The 16185-nt window shown below is 41.1% G+C and overlaps 1 protein-coding gene across 2 annotated transcripts in view; it reads left to right on the top strand.

The window, feature by feature from the left end:
- Positions 1–1762: 1762 nt before the first annotated feature.
- Positions 1763–16185, top strand: part of EPHA3 (EPH receptor A3) — a 225728-nt gene continuing 211305 nt past the window's right edge. Inside the window, exon 1 of one of the 2 annotated variants that reach the window (XM_069869140.1) lies at positions 1763–2006. In XM_069869140.1, the coding sequence (XP_069725241.1) occupies positions 1877–2006 (130 nt within the window). In that variant the 5' untranslated portion in view covers positions 1763–1876. The remainder of the gene's footprint in view (positions 2007–16185) is intronic. The other variant, XM_069869130.1, reaches the window with a different exon arrangement.

Genomic DNA, 16185 nt, shown 5'->3' on the forward strand with positions numbered 1-16185 from the left:
GGATGATTCTTTTATATTCAAGAATCATAGAATCATAGAATAGAATGGTATACTTTGGGTTGGAAGGGACCTTAAAGATCAGCTAGTTCCAGCCCCCCTGCCATGGGCAGTGACACCTCCCACTAAATCAGGCTGCCCAAGGCCCCATCCAACCTGGCCTTGAACACCTCCAGGGATGGGGCAGCCACAGCTTCCCTGGGCAACCTGTGCCAGTGCCTCACCACCCTCAGTGTGAAGAAATTTCTCCATCTAGTCTAAATCTGCCCCTCTCCACTTTATACCCATTGCCTCTAGTCCTATTGCTAGAAGAAGAGGAAAGTTGTTTGGGCATTTAATATATCCTCATGTTTGTGGAAATGAGGGTTCAATTCCTGTGGTATCAAAGATTTTTGATATTTCTTTTGCAATGTACTTGCACATCTGTTGCCGAAGGCTCCTTTCTTTCCTCCTAGCCTGTTGCTTGCTGTCTGTGCAGGTAGCATACGAATTCAGAGCAAGACATCGGACTATGTGGATGCATAACTTTGGTTTGGAGTAAAATATTTATGTGACCTCAGTATTATTCAAATATTTTCCAGTTTCCACACACCTGAGAGGAGTCACTTGGGAAGAAAGATGTCCATATTCTGAAGAAATGATCTGCAGAAAATGAAGCTTGGAAAGCGCTGCTCTGTGGTGATTCCCCTGGGAGAGGTGGAATAGCTGAACTGCATGCCTTCTTCTCTGCCCTCTGCTCTGACAGGTACTCCGGGGCCTGTGATGGGTTGAGAGGACTGGCGGTAAGGCACGCATGTGTAGAAAGTGCTTCTAAAATCCACATTCTAGAGTAACTTCTAGAGTAAAGCTGTGCATCCCTATAAAGAATGGCATCTGGGAGGAGGCACCTGCCACTGCCAAGGCTCCAATTTGCTTTAGTGAGGTCAAAGTAAGTCTGTGTGAAGCATATTGCACTAGATTTACTTCGGGCAGTGATGGCACAAATCATAGAATCATCAGGCTGGAAGAGACCCACTGGATCATCCAGTCCAACCATTCCTATCAAACACTAAACCATGCCCCTCAGCGCCTCATCCACCTGTCCCTTAAACACCTCCAGGAAAGGTGAATCAACCACCTCCCTGGGCAGCCTCTGCCAGTGACCAATGACCCTTTCTGTGAAGAATTTTTTTCCTAATGTCCAGCCTAAACCTCCCCTGGCGGAGCTTGAGGCCATTCCCTCTTGTCCTGTCCCCTGTCACTTGGGAGAAGAGGCCAGCACCCTCCTCTCTACAACTTCCTTTCAGGTAGTTATAGAGAGCAATGAGTTCTCTCCTCAGCCTCCTCTTCTCCAGGCTAAACAACCGCAGCTCTCTCAGCTGAATGACATAGAATCACAGAATCACTAGGCTGGAAAAGCCCTCTTGGATCCTCGAGTCCAAACATTCCTACCTGCCACTAAACCACGTCCCTGAGCAAGCACTTCGCCCGCCCGCCTTTTAAATACCTGTCATTTTCCTAGCAAGCCCACCCCGAAGCTCCAGAGGCTCTGTCGCTACTTTAGAGTTCGATCCAGCCTAGGAGAGACGGGGAGCCGGACGCGGCGGGGTCGCGGCTGGCTGGGACGCCCAGAGTTCCGTGCCGGGGCACCGCCGCGGGTCGAGGCCGCGGGGTCCCTCTCCCCGTCCCCCCCCCCCCCCCCGCCCCTCAACCCGCTCGGGAGCGCCGCCCGCGGGCCGGCAGGTGGGCGGGGCGGCGGCGGGGCGGCCCCTCCCGGGCGCGGCGCGGAGGCGGGCGGGCGCGGGGCAGGGTCCCGGGGCCGGCGGAGCGGCGACGGCGGGGCTGGCGCTGGGATGCGGCGCGGAGACATGCGGCTCTGCTCGCGCGCTGCCCCGACGACATGGACCCGCGCCGCCTGCTGCCGCTGCTGCCGCCGCCGCTGCTGCTCCTCCCGCTGCTGCTGCTGCCGCTGCTCCTCCGCGCTGCCCTCGGCGCCGCCGGCCGCCTGAGCGCCCGCCCCGGCAACGAAGGTGAGCGCCGGGGTCCCGCCGGAGCCCTCTCCCCGACACCTTTTCCCGTTCATTTTTCCTTCTTTTTTTTTTTCCCTGTTTTTTTTTTTTTTTTTTTTAATTATTTATTTCCCTTCCCCGCCCCTCGTTAAGGTGGTCTCGGGCGATAGCGGCTCCTCGCCCCGGGACGCGCAGCGCGGCTTCTCTCCATCGCGTTGCGCTCTCGCAGCGCGGCCGCCGCCCGGTGCGGTGCTGGGGGTCTGTGTCTGTCTGTCTGTCTGTGTGTGTGCAGCCGCCCCCGAGCAAACTTAACAGAGAGGGAGAAAGGGGGCAGCCTGTGCCTTGTAACCCCCCCCCCCCCCCGCTCCGCCTCCCCCCGCGACCCTTCCCCAGCCGGGGATGCTCGGCGATGCGATGCGGGGATGCGCGTGTGTGTGTGTGTGTGCGTGTGTGTGTGCAGCCGCCCCACCCGCTCCCCAGCAAAGTTAACGGAGGGAGAGAGAGAAAGCGGGCAGCCTGTCCCTTGTCCCCGTCTTTCCCCGCCCCGCCTGCGACCCCTCGGCCGCCGGGGATGCGCTGGGCTGCGCGGCGGCGGAGGAGCCGCAGCGCCCCGGGAGCGCGGCGGGGCGGGGATGGGGCGCGGGGGGCACCGCGGGTCGGCAGCAGCGCCCCGACCCCCCGGCAGGTGCCTCCCCGGGGCAGCCGCCTCCTCGTTTGTAGCCTGAAAGGGCTGCCGAGAGCTGACGGCGGGAGGAATCGCGTTCGCTTGGTAATTAATAAAAATAAGCCATCAAGACTGATGGGTAGCCCTCGTCTCCCTCGACCCCGCGATAACCGATCTTTGAGCCCTTTGATACGTGCGGTGGTTTCATGAGTCACCCTTCTGTTTCAAAACTTTTAATTAATACAAAAAAGAAGCTTGCTGCCCTGTGAAACCTCCTTATGGTCATGTAGCTTTTTCGTATCACTTTTTTTTTTTTTTTAAATCTGTTAGAATGATGCATGTGTATGTGGATGGGTGTTTTTTTGGAAAGAAGCGTGAGGGGTTTGTTCTCCTTGCCTATGGTGATTTTTAAGGTGATATTTGATGAAAATGATGATTTAGTGGTGGACAAGTACAGTTGGGCTTGATGATCTCAAAGGTCTTTTCCAGCCTAGCGATTCTATGATCCTGTGAAAATGCATGTTAGACTTAAGGAAAAAATAGTGACTGCTAGAGACTGTTTGAAAAAGTAATTGAAATACTTTTTTTTCTTTAAAAAAAAGATAAAGTTAGCTTTTCCCTATTAAAAAAACCCTGCAGCTTTTGCTCCCTTGTACTGCGAAGACAGTCGATGTGACCAGTCGATGTGACAGTGCTGTCATCTTTAGGCATAAAATCCAGTGGCCAAAGGTTGTGGAAGGGTTTCTAGCATCTAACAACTATGTAAAACTTGCACTTGCTCGAGTTACTGTTTGTCTACAGAAGGAGATATAAAAACTGCTAGAGCAATCATTTTTCTTGTACAAATAATGCAATGTACTTATTGATATTCTGAGTGCTTCCCAGATAAGGCAGGGAGATAGCTACTTTAAATGATTTCTGGAATGAAAAATAGATGTAGTATAATATAAAGAAGAAAAGATGCTAACTTTACAAATCCTGGGTAATCTTAAATCGGTTGGTTTTATTGCTAGGAAGGAATCGTACCAGAAGAGCAATATATAATCTGTTTGTATGTTTTATGTAAATTTGTTTTGCATGTATAGTGCTTTATAGGTTATTTAAGAGAGTATGCTTTTAATAGCCAATCACTTTTAAGCATACAGATAGATATTATTTTGTAAATATTGTCATCTTTCACAAATGATTTTCAGAAATGAAAACAAGAGCCTTAGTAGGGTTTACTCTTGTCTTATCATAAAAAAGCTTGTTGGGAATGTATGTAGTTCTGTCAGACAACAGAGCAACTCTGCCTCCATGGCAGTGGTAGGCAGACACAGTCTGTAAACTGAGACTAATTATGCAAAAAAGATTGGAGCATTCCAGTTTGCAAAAAAACCCCACTTTTTCTTTGTTTAAAATCACTGTCACTGAGAATAGAGAAAGGAGCAAAATGTGCATTAAGTGTACTTGTTGGAGCCAGTGTTAAGCAGATACTGTTTCCATTTTCTCTTTTCAGCTTTAAGAACTTCTAATACGTGGGCAGTATTTTCAAAATGGCTAGTGAAAGCCATGGTATAAATGCAGTTGCCGGACAGTAACCCGCTTTTGCATGCTTACTTTTTTGAAGTATGTGTTTGCTATTCCTTTTTAAAAAAAGAACACTTGTCAGTTTCTTTCAAAAGTGAGATCAACTTTAAAGGAGTGGTGCCCTTCCCATACCTAAGAAAGCCCAATAATTCTTTGATTTATTTACAGTGTATTTAGGCTGACTGTGTGAGTTTAGACATTTGAATTATTATAATTTGCTGATGCACTAATTTAATGATCCAGCATTAGCATGCAGCTTTAAGTCATATCAGAAGATTACTTTCCTCTTTTAAATAATCTTTTTCTCACTACTTCATTTACTTCCTTACTGTTTTTATTGTAAATTTCCTCCCAAAACAGCATTTCTGTGAGTTATTTAGATAAAGTTTTCTTTTTCCTCCACTGAGAATGAAAAAGATGTACTTTGGGCAAAGATTGTTAATATAGGGATGTAGATAAAGATATATACACTTTTATTAGATACTGTTGAAATTCTACTTATGAATTGTTTTAACAGAGGATGGAGCTAATTTTAGTGTGTTTATATAGCTTTGTGTAACTTCGAGTGGACGTGAATTTTGCAGTAGGTATGTTACAACAGGGTGTTTAGAGCTATCACTAATATTTCCTAAATGTATTTGACTTCCAAGAATTGCTATTTTTTACTAATACTACAGTGGAATTGGATTGGATGGAGGGAGAAAAGGATGAAAGTGGGGCTAAAGGCAAGTTGTTAGCTTGCTTAACTTTGTGATGTTAGGTGCACTCCTTTTTTCTTTTTCTTGCAGTGCCTGAGGTTTTTGTTAATTTGCTTCATCCCAGAGAAGTTTTATTTAGAGTTTTTTCTTGATAAAACGTAAAATTTTCCTGAGTTTAAACTATCTGTGATGCTCATTGCAAAGCTGCATGCATTTTAACTACGTAATCACAGGAGCTCAAGAAGGTTCTCTAAAGTTCAGTTTTATCTGTGTGCACTGGTAAGGTGTGTGCCATTTTCTGTGAGGCAGGAAAATGTCAGAAAGATTTAACATCTAACTTTTGCAGTTTGAAGTCACAAACTGAACCCCATAGGTGCATAGAAACCACATGTTCTGTTCTTCTGTTGGATTTTTTTTTGCTAAGGGTGGATTGTGGTCTTTTTCTTAGAAGGGTACAGTTTCTTTTTGAATAATTCCTACAGTGTCAAGAAATTGAATGAGCTATATCATTTGGTAATTTAATAATTTTTCCTCCATCTCTTCTGTAAGTATATTGCCTGCCTGAGGGTACCAGCTACCTTAATTTCACTGTTTTATAACCCACAACAGTTAACACTTGACCTAGGTCATTAACAGGATTATCAGCAAATTTGTTTAAGCTTTTACTGACAACCTGAATTGCTTCAATAATATTTTGACTGTGCAGACAGGAAACTTCTTGTAACCTCTCAATCTAGCATAAAATTAATTTCTTGCGAACACAGCTACTGAAAGATCAATACGGTAAATCTGCTTACAGTACTTGGTTTCAAATAGTGTCTGTTTTGGTTTACGGCAAGAAAGTTCCAAGCAGCCTCTCTTTTCAGTCTGTATTTGATTTGGAGATGTGGTTTCATCTTTTATTCATTGATTACCATCTCAGAACTTCGTGTAAGAGTGCAATTAAATGCACCATTTTATCTGGGCTGGTCTCTGCTAACGCTTAAATTCACTAAAGATGATTTACTCTGCCTTTGTAGTAATGACAGCTCTTGGCATGGTTTTGAAAAATGCAGTGTTTGCACGTGGAGCAAAATGTGTGCCCAAATTGTGCATGTAATTTTGGGAAAGGTTGGCAATACTGGGAACTTTTCAGTAGACTCGAAAAGGATTGCATGGGGTTTGGTTTTTTTTTTTTTTTACAAATCTTGTCTCACTGTGTGTCAGGTATCATTAGATCATGGTAAGTCTTCATTTATCGTTAACACAATTCCTGCTGGTGTCTCTAGCTTGCTCTTGAGTGTTTATCTGCAAAACAAGTTTAAAGTAGGTTTAGAAATCTTAATGTGGTGCCTCTTAAAATTTAATTTCAGAAAGCTCAAAGTCGTAGGGGTCTAGAGGGCTTTTTTCATACAGCTGTATCTTATTCAAAGCTTCTGTGCTTAATCCTAAGCTGTACTACTAGGTGAATAATGAACGTGCTTTAAGAATCACACCGTGATGTTTTTAAAATCCTGTGCAACAGAAGAAGTAAGTTGGGTAAATTCCTCATTTTCCATTAACATCTTTGATAGCAGGCTGTAACACATGGAATAATTTATTTTATTTTCTTTCTGTCACTGAAGTTTGTCTTAACTCACTGCTGATTTCAATACGATGTTTTAAAAAGAAAAATCACTACGTCGTCTATAGCAAATTATAAGCAGATGTCTGAAATACAAAGGTGTCCAAGTCGGACACAGAAATTAATTTGTATTGCAGTTAATTTGGATACAACAGGCTACCCAACGAAGTAGTCAGAGCACTGAAATGGGTTGGAGCTCATGTATACTCTCAGCCTCAGGAAACTGGACTTCAGCAGCACTACCAGAAGGAAAAGTGTCAAACAAATAATAGGCACACAAGGTTTAATAGTTGTCTACATGAAATCTTTGCAAATCAGGAGTGCTTTCTGATTAAAGATAAATTTTTTTCACTTCAGTCTGGGAAATTAGTTGTAATTATTTTTTTTTTAAATTATTATTTCCTGCCAGGGTTAAGTAAATTGCTAATATACTTACTTATGATTCTGTTTGAGAATTTGTAAGTTTTCCTCTAGGAGCATGTGTAATGGCTCTTGTTCTTGTAATCCCCACTTGATGAAAGTTTAGAAATACGGATGCAGGTGTTCGTTTTCTTGTTTTCAGGACTCTGGATTTTATCACCAGTGAGGGTCACTGCAGAGCTGTTACGGAATGCAACAATACTGTTGCTACATTTTTATACAGAGCTTGAGTTAGTTCCTTAAGGTACCTATAATTTATGTAAGTACTGCCACTTTGTAGCTGTTGTTACAAATAACTTGAGATATAATCGTGTCCTTACTTATATTCAAAGCTCTACTCAGTGCAGCTGCTATTGAAATGTAGAAAGGTCATTTTGATGCCCTAAGGTGCAAAATTGATTAGACTTGTCCAGAAGTTAGATAAAACTTCAGAGGTGGGTCTGAGGGCTATCACTAACCTTTCTAAAAGGTAATTCCAGCATCTGAAGAGTTGTTTTTCTGGAGTGAGATGTAGGGATTTTTATTATTTTAACATTTCTTTTCTGATTAAAATGAATTGTTCGATTCATTGAAACCTTTTTGAAAATTGTTGAAAATACATTTATGAGCAGGAGAAGATTTGCAGTAAGAATTGATATAGTTACATAGAAGAATTTTTGTTTACAAATGAATATAATTACTGTTAAGTGATCCATTCTGCTAAAAGGCATCACTGCAGTGGTGTAGCCTTTATTTCTGTAAGCACTTTAGAGCAATAGTTTTTATTTTTTAATCTTTAAACAGTTATAAGCAGGAACAAAAACTCAGGAAGAAGTAGTTTAATTCAGAAGATTAGATATGAACTCCCAGTGGTGTAATTTTGGAAACAGAATGTGGTAGTAACTTGCTGGATAAAAGACTGTGCGCTCTGCCGGTAGTCTTGTGCTTCTTAATTTCTTAGGCACTTGATAAATCTTAGCACTAGTACTCATTTTGGGGTGTGAAACTGATGTACGACTAAAATTCAGTCCCCTGTACTGAAGATTCCTTTTAAATTTCTGCAGTGAATGAATGAATGAAAGATGTAGAAATAAAGATAATCCTGTGTGAAAGAAATCTTGGGTTGGTGACAAAAAAGTTCCAATCTGAGATTGACAGGTAGCCTGAATGAGACATTAGCATGTACAGCCTTAAATTTACAGAGATGTTATTAAACCAGACACACTGTAAGCAGAAACTTCAGTGCCGTGCATGCTCCTTTTTTTTTTTTTTTCATTACACAACTATGTCCTGCTGTTTTAGGCAAAATATAGAGGAAAATCCTATTAATCTGCTGGGAAAATATTGATGGAAGAAGAATAGCAGACCAAACGAAGAGTGTTTGAAACTTGCTAGCAATTAGGTGAACAATAGGGTGAACGTTAAGGTTCAGTCAGGGCAGTTTAGTGTAATAAGGTGTGGGAATGACACTTGCTTTTTTGTATTTCCAGCTGGTTTCTCATACCATTTTTATATCTATATTTGGATGGAAAGGTTTGCATTGCGTTGGTCTGTTTTTTTTAAAAATAATGTTTAAAAAATTATGCTAAAGCATAGCTACCTCATGTAAGAGGACAATAATTAAACACGTACACTTTTTAAATTGGTGCCTAAGGAAAGGAGAAGAGGGGTTCATAGAATCTCTAGAGTGATGAGTTACCATTTAAATAAATAATAATTAAAGCACAAAAATATATTTTGGTCTGTGGTAGGCTTCCCACAAAATTTGTGCAGTAGTAACAAATAGCAACCAGTGACACTGGGTTTCTTCATTTAGTTATTGAGAAGGCAGAAGGCAGATAGAGGGCTTTTGCTCTGGTTGATTTTTCAAGAGGCAAGGCTTTTTGAGAAATCTCTTTTGGGGGGAAAGACAGATTAAAGGAAGAAGATAGGTAGGCAATGAAAGTTAGACCAGAGTCTTAGAAAAATTAAACCAAAATCCAAACTTTCTCTGATTAATGGCAGCATTAGGAACCCAGAATACAGTGCTGACAATGATCTGAACACTGAGCGAAGCACAAATTAAGAAATTCCTTGCCTCCATGAAAGTCCAAGCTTTGTTTACATTAGTAAGCTTCGTGACTGCGATTTACCAGTGGTGCATGTCAACTCTGTGGTAGAAAAGGCTGCAGTTAAGACAGGGTATAGAAGCATTTTTACCATTCTACTTAATCTTTCTTTAAGGGTGGTTTCTTTTCTTTTAAAAAAAGAAGGCAAGTTATGTCTGTTCAGCCTTACTGGACCTGTTGTGGAGAACACCCACTTAAAGTGTTTATATAGAAAGAGGTTCTGAGGTGGTAAATGCCTCATCCTGCTAAAACATTTCTCCCATGTGTGATTTATCTTTGGGAGCAATTGTCCTAGGAATATTTGAGAGTTTAGTTTTCCTGGAGATTGTGGTTACAGCTATGGAAAATGTGCTGTGCTCACCCAAACCATCTAGAGGTAACCCAACTGTGGGGAAATCTTAGGAGTGTCTTTTGTTTCCAGCCCACCCGCCCACACTGCCCCAGAGTCTTTCTTTTGTGCCTGTGCTTTTTCTTCTGTCTCTTCCTTCCCCTAAATCAACATTCAGCCATGAAGTGTAGAAGTCAAAGATTGTCTTTTCCTCATCAGGTAGACTGCATGCCCATTCCTTCTTCGTATGTGTTGTTTACCAGAAGGGAGATGCTTTGATCCTGTACATGCCCTAAAGAAAAGGCACAGCAAAATAATTATATGCTTAAAGACATTACTTTTCCCATAGTTAGTTGGTTGTATTGATCCCAAAAGCTGAGTTAAAGCTGGACAGAGGGTATTCAAGAAATTGAAGTACAAGTTGCCCATGCTAATCAAGGGAAGCAATTCTGGAGAAATGGTGTAAGGAAGATGCTTAGTTTGTGGAACATGTTGGAATCTGCTGCCATTTGTAGGAGAGTAATGGAAGCAGAGGTAAAAGCCGAAGACAGAGGTCTGAAAGACTGGCTTGTGGGAAGATGGGAATAGAACAGTCATTCGAGCATTTACCTTTGTTATAAATATTTGTAGTTCTCACATATGGAAATAGTGAAAAAAGATGTTAGCGGGGTTTTGGTTGCAAAGGCAGCAAATGAAGTCGGGGCAATTCCATTTTTCATATGGATAGCTCAGCACACATGTTCTACATTAATTACCTCCATAAATTCTGTTAACCTGGCAAACAATGAAAATATCATGTTGGTGACATCACTGTATTGGAAAATAAAACTGGTTTTAGCATCTTGATTTTCTCAACATGACATTTGAGGAGATTTCTTATGCTATTGGCATTTTTCTCCCCCAGTTTGCACCAAGATGTTTAGTCATTCGCTCTGTGGGTTTATTTTATCTGAGAAGTATCTGTGTAAGGACCCAAGCATCTCATAGCCCATTCAAGCTTGATTAATGGAACTAGAGAAGAAAAGCTTGGCACTACTTTTGTCAGGGCACAGCTGAGTAGATGGATTTCCAAATGCAGTACTTCAGGATTATCGGAATTTTTGTTTTTACAAGTCAAAAGCAAACAAATAAAAAAACCCCCACAAACGAACCAAACACAATTATGTTCACTTGCCTAGCTTTTTGTATTACTGTGCCCCATGTGAGGAATTTTTTTAGAGCAATTTTTTTTTTAAAGTTATATCATGATGCCAGCTGATTCACTTGCAGAGTATTACAGACTTTTAAAAAAATGAGTGGCTGTTTGCTGGACTTATGCTCTGGTCCATGTCTCAAAACTTTCTGTTCTTAAAGGAGTATTGATTACTTGCTGTTATTGTTTTTGTTTGGTTTGTTTTGTTTGTTTTTGGTGGTCTCAAGACCAAGGCTAGAAGCCTTCCCAAGGGGGATCTTTGTGACACTCTGCACTCTGCTAGCTCGGAACTCTGTCGGATCTTTAAAGAGATCAATTCTGCAAAACTAGTAAATGCTGAATATTGGTTGGGATTTTTTTTCCGGGGGAGGAAAAATGCAGAAGTAAAACGACTTGGTTGTGCTATGTGCTTAAAACCTTTTGAGAAGGGCTTCAGAGCTTATTAAAGTCATTTGAGTAATATTTGATATTGAGTTTTGACTAGACATAGGCATCTGGAGCCATTTTACGTGCCTCAGAATTTGGGCCACCCAGTGGGACTGGCAACTACAACAAATCCTGCAAGAGACCTGCTTCTATTCTGAGTTGGTGAATGGCATGGAGTGGTTTAGTTTAGGTAACTTAGGTAACCTTTCCTTCTTTCCTTCTTTCCTTCTTTCCTTCTTTCCTTCTTTCCTTCTTTCCTTCTTTCCTTCTTTCCTTCTTTCCTTCTTTCCTTCTTTCCTTCTTTCCTTCAAACTCCTGACACAGTGACCCCCATTTTGCATTTAGATATTAAAGGTTTATGCCTCTTGTAGGAGGTAATGGAAAAGGACCAATTGCAACTGCTTTAAAAAAAATGAATGCAAAGAAGTGAAAGCGACACAGTAATTTGGAACCCATTAGGTTAATCCATTTTTAATTTTTATATCCTTGTCCTAATGAAATGAACTGGCACATATCAGCTTACAGGAAATAGACTAATAAAACTGAAACCTTATTAGGCCCCTTTGATAAACACTGCATTCCAGCCTACCAGTCATATGTTTTTACATACTTGGAAATTGAGCTTTACACCACTTTAACAATACCAAGAGAACTCTCATGTTTCAAACTAATAAAAAAGAAATAAAATCTGTTTTGTCTGTGTTCATCCATGAGAATGGATGGGTGGTTGTCAACGTAATGCAGACAGGTACCACGAGGAAAAGCAGCATACAGATTTATCATCTCGCTTCTACAAAAAGAGCTGCTAGTTCATATGTTGTCATCAGTGCTGAAACAGCTTGTCATTGTTTTTTCTTTACAGTAGCCAGAATTGTTTCTGCAAGGTGCTAAGTGAGGAGGTTTGAGTGTGACTGCACACCTGTATAGACTTGATACAGATTGATGAGAGGATAAGATGAAAGCTTTGCATGTGCTGCATTGCCTTAGCTGTTGCTTGGAGTCCCTCCACGATAGGATAGGGGAACATATTTTAGTGTTATGTGAACACTCCTAAGTTTTTCTAGCAAGAAAACATTTACTTTTCTGTTCCACTTTGAAATCGGTTCCAATTTTGCCTGCTAAAGAACAGTCCAGCTCTACAGTTTTGCTCTCTGAAACCACTCATCTGAGGCTTTTATTTTTGGACCTGATTGTTGTTGTCCTGTATATTCAGGAGCCATAGGATAGTGTTGTCCTTTTTCCACATGCGGACTTCATACTTAGTGAAGGCAGGAAGACTGCTGGAGAGCTTCTACTGGGCATCAGGTGCAGGTGGCGATGGCCAGGCTGGCTGGGCTGAAGCACACAAAGAGCTGTGGTTGCTGGCTAGCATGGGCTGGGCCGCTGTGAAGGGGGCATGGGAGCACTGCGGAACCCAACCAGTACTGAAATACGTGCTGTGTGCAGCAAGCAGAGAGGAGCTCTATGCAGCAGGCATAGAGCCTCCCTGATTGACTCTGGTTTCGCAGTTTACTATCTGTGCTTTTATTTATAGGCATTTCTGCATTGCTCATCACTGTCCTGTGTTCACTCCTTCATGGCAGCTTTTTGAGAGAAACTTACAGTGAGGCTGCTGCTTTGGATGCTTCAGTATTGAGCTGTAGGGAAAACTCACGTATCTAAGTCTGGCCTCAGATGCTCTTGGAGTGTGTTTGGTGAAAAGAGTAAAATTTGGGAGGAAAATTAAACTTTTCCTCTTCAAAGGCTGAACGTAGCTGCCATAAAATTAAAGTTTACCAAATAATCTGAATTGATGTAGGACCCTTATATGTTCTATAGAAGCAATAATCTATAGGGTAACTCAACATATATAGCTTGTCTTTTCATTTGAGATTTGTAACAGAATCTTTTATGTTTGGAAACAGTTATTTACCAAACATTTAAATGAAAATGGTGGGGGCTTGGGCCATCCAGTTGTCTTTTGTGAAGATTCTTGTGTTTAGTATTGGAGCAACTGGTTTTTAATTCATTTTCATTTTCCCTTGTTTGTTCATCTCTTGCCCCCACCCTGGTGGAGTTCTTCAGTCAGCAATTTAACCACAGATTGAACATGACAGTTGCCAAATTTGGAATGTTCTGCTCAAAATCACTTTTGTATTGTACAGTATAATGGCATAGGCAAAAAGGGTTGAAAGTGCAGATCTCACAGTATTGTGCCTCTCAAAGGACTGTAGTGTGGCTTTGAGCTGTAGCAGAAATCTCACTTGAGAAATCTCATTTGGAAAAGCATTGTCTAGTAAATGGGCCGAACTTTATTGGCGCTTGGCTTTGAATATGTTTTAGAAAGTATGTTCTGTTGACTGTTTTTAGGAGACTTTACTCTGTGTACTTTGTCACTTTGCTTCCTAGGGCACCCTAGGCTGGAGGGAGTCAGGGCTGTAAAAGCAGAACCAGTAGATGGGGACCTAGCACATCTCTGTTATGCTGAGGTCATTTTCTTTTGAGCAATAATTACATCTTCATTATAACATTTGAGGGGAAATATGGGACTGTGAAATCACAGGAGACTTGACTTTTTTTGTTAATGAACAAGCAGCAAATCAAGCCCCAGGTCTGCTGCTTAGAACAGGCTTCAGTGTTGGACACCCCTCTGTGAGGAGAGTATTACATTGCTTCTTAGAGTGGTTTCTTATCTATTGATTTTCCTTATTTATTTATTGGTTTTTCCTTCCCAAAGACTTTGTGGTCTACCTTAGCAAATTCCAGGATGATATCATCATCAGCAAGCATAAAAACTGATCCCAGTTGACAATTATGGTGAATGCACCAAGATGCAACATTGGCTTAGCTAGGGCTAAGCCTCACTGTAGGTATTGCAAACGAAGACACAAAAGTGGTCTGCCGCAGCTTTTATTTCACTTTTGCCATTACAGGAGGAATGGAGAGTTGAGAAGCCTCAGATCTCTGCTTATAGGTGGGTGAAGATCCAGGTGCAAGTCCTTTTTGCTGGGAACACACCAGTATTCTAAAAAATGTACATCAGGGCTTGTGCTGACTCCGCTCTGTCCCACCCCAAAACCAAGTTATGTCTGGATTCCTGCCACAAAGCGTTTTCTTTGCTGCTCAGGATTATATGTCGCGTTTCAATTATAGACATTCACTGGGTTTTTTTTGGTTGCATAGCAAATTTAATTTTCCCTATTTGTTAGCATTTTTTAATGACTAACTAGCCTATTTCTAAACTGACAGTTTGATGCCAAAAAGGAAAGAAAAACCAGTGATGGTTTCTTGTTATTTGTTGTTCACTCTTTTAACTTTTTAATTGAAAATGTTAATAAGCTGAAGAAGAAATATTTTGCATATTTTACCTCATTGGCTATCACTCTGTATTTTTGATGTAGAGAATATGATTTGGAAATGGTTTCCAGTGGGGACATTGTTTATAGGTTCTTCTTTAGATATCACAAGTTGTAGGCTTTCCTTCCTATTTATTAGAAAGTGAGGGGGATTTCAGGATAATTCTACCTGTCTCAATGTTTTTTTCTTTTTGTATTTTTTTTTAATGGGACAGGTATTTATCCTGTGTTGAGTTCATTGTAGCAGTCATTACTCCATATGCTTCTGGAAATGCTGCTGATTTCAGACGGTATTCAGGTATCTCTCTGGTTTTACAGTTTTTTCTTTCACTGACATCACTCCTGATGAAACCTGCTGTTAGTGAGCCTCACAGCAGGCCCTCTGCCATCACCCTAAGACTGGAAGCAGTTTCTGATACCATGAGTGGGTGCGCGTGTCAGATTCCATCCAAGCCCTTATTCGTCTTCTGCCTGATGCCTTGAAAAGGGGAGTGAGAGCCTTGCATTTCTCATCCACGTTCCTGCTCCAGTTGCTGGAAAAAACTCATCTTTACATCCTAAGCAGAAGTGCATGTTGAGGGAACTGATAATGCTTTCTTTTGGGGTTGTGAGTGTGGAAGGCCAGAAGAGAGCTTCTAAAGCTTCTACAAGAAGAGAGTTTCTAAAAAGACAATATGTTCTTAATTGACATTTGGCCAGTATGCTGCCAGCTTGGCAGAAATAGCTAGGGTGTACAGTATGATGAGCAAGAATGTTGTACAGAAGGACCAAGTCACTAATTTTTAGAAGCAATGTTTGCAGTTTTTATAGCACTGCAGTATTTTAATACCAGCAAATACTCCCTCATACTTACCACTGTGTTTAAAGGGAGTTAATTATGTGATGGGAACAAATGCAAGACACTGAGATTATTGGACAGTACTTGTTCTTTTTTTAAAGTTGTTCAATTAGAACTCTTCTGTGTCTCCTTAGCATAAACAGTGATCCTTTTCAAGGCATTCTGTAGGAGAAGTTCATTGTCAGCAACAAAGCTGTTCAGTTAGTTTGACTAGTCAACCTCAGATTTCTGAAAGAGCTGAATGATGCACAGTTTTGCAGGAGAAGGAGATAACAGAGTGGAAATTAATTTAGAAACATATACACTTCAGAAAGACCCTGGCAATCCTGATTCAGACAATTAATATCTATCCATTCTTTATGTATATCTTCAGTCCTAGTATATGCTATTTTCTCCTTCAGTTTCCAAATTACTATGTAGAGTTAGGACATGGCATGACAAAATTAACACTACCTTTCCCTATCATTTTTGTCTAGGAACCATGAATGTTGCAACCTGCAAGTTCTGTATTAATCGTTTACTCTATCAAGGTGTACAACTCCCTCTTGAAGTTACAGGAAAAATGAGTGGCATAGTAGCTCTTTTCAGGGAGAGGCAGGCAATTTTTTCAGGTGACTAGCTGAATGGAATTATGTTTTTTATTCTAGATATTTCTACCAAAACTGTACTGTTCTTTAGTGGGTTTTTTTTATTTTTTATAAAGAAAAAGTATTGAATGTATGAACTTCAGTTGGATTCTACACAGTTTCAGCACACAGGCAGTCTACTCTGTTTCTGCTTTCCTGTAGTGTAGTTTTTACTAGACAAATAATAACTTGCTTTACCTAGATATTTATGTAGATTTTCTTTCTATGGGTATTTTTCCCCTTCTGTGGTCTTTTATTTCTTGGCATTTCACAAAAAACTCTCCCCCAAAACTGGAATATGTCGTCTTCATAATCACTGGACCATGTGGTTAGATAGGTTTAGTTAGAAGGAACTTAAGGTTTTCTGGTCAGATTTCCCTAAATACCGAATAGTTGCTTGACATGACAAGTTTT

This window comes from Phaenicophaeus curvirostris, chromosome 1 (genome assembly GCF_032191515.1).
Source record: "Phaenicophaeus curvirostris isolate KB17595 chromosome 1, BPBGC_Pcur_1.0, whole genome shotgun sequence".
NCBI lineage: Eukaryota > Metazoa > Chordata > Aves > Cuculiformes > Cuculidae > Phaenicophaeus > Phaenicophaeus curvirostris.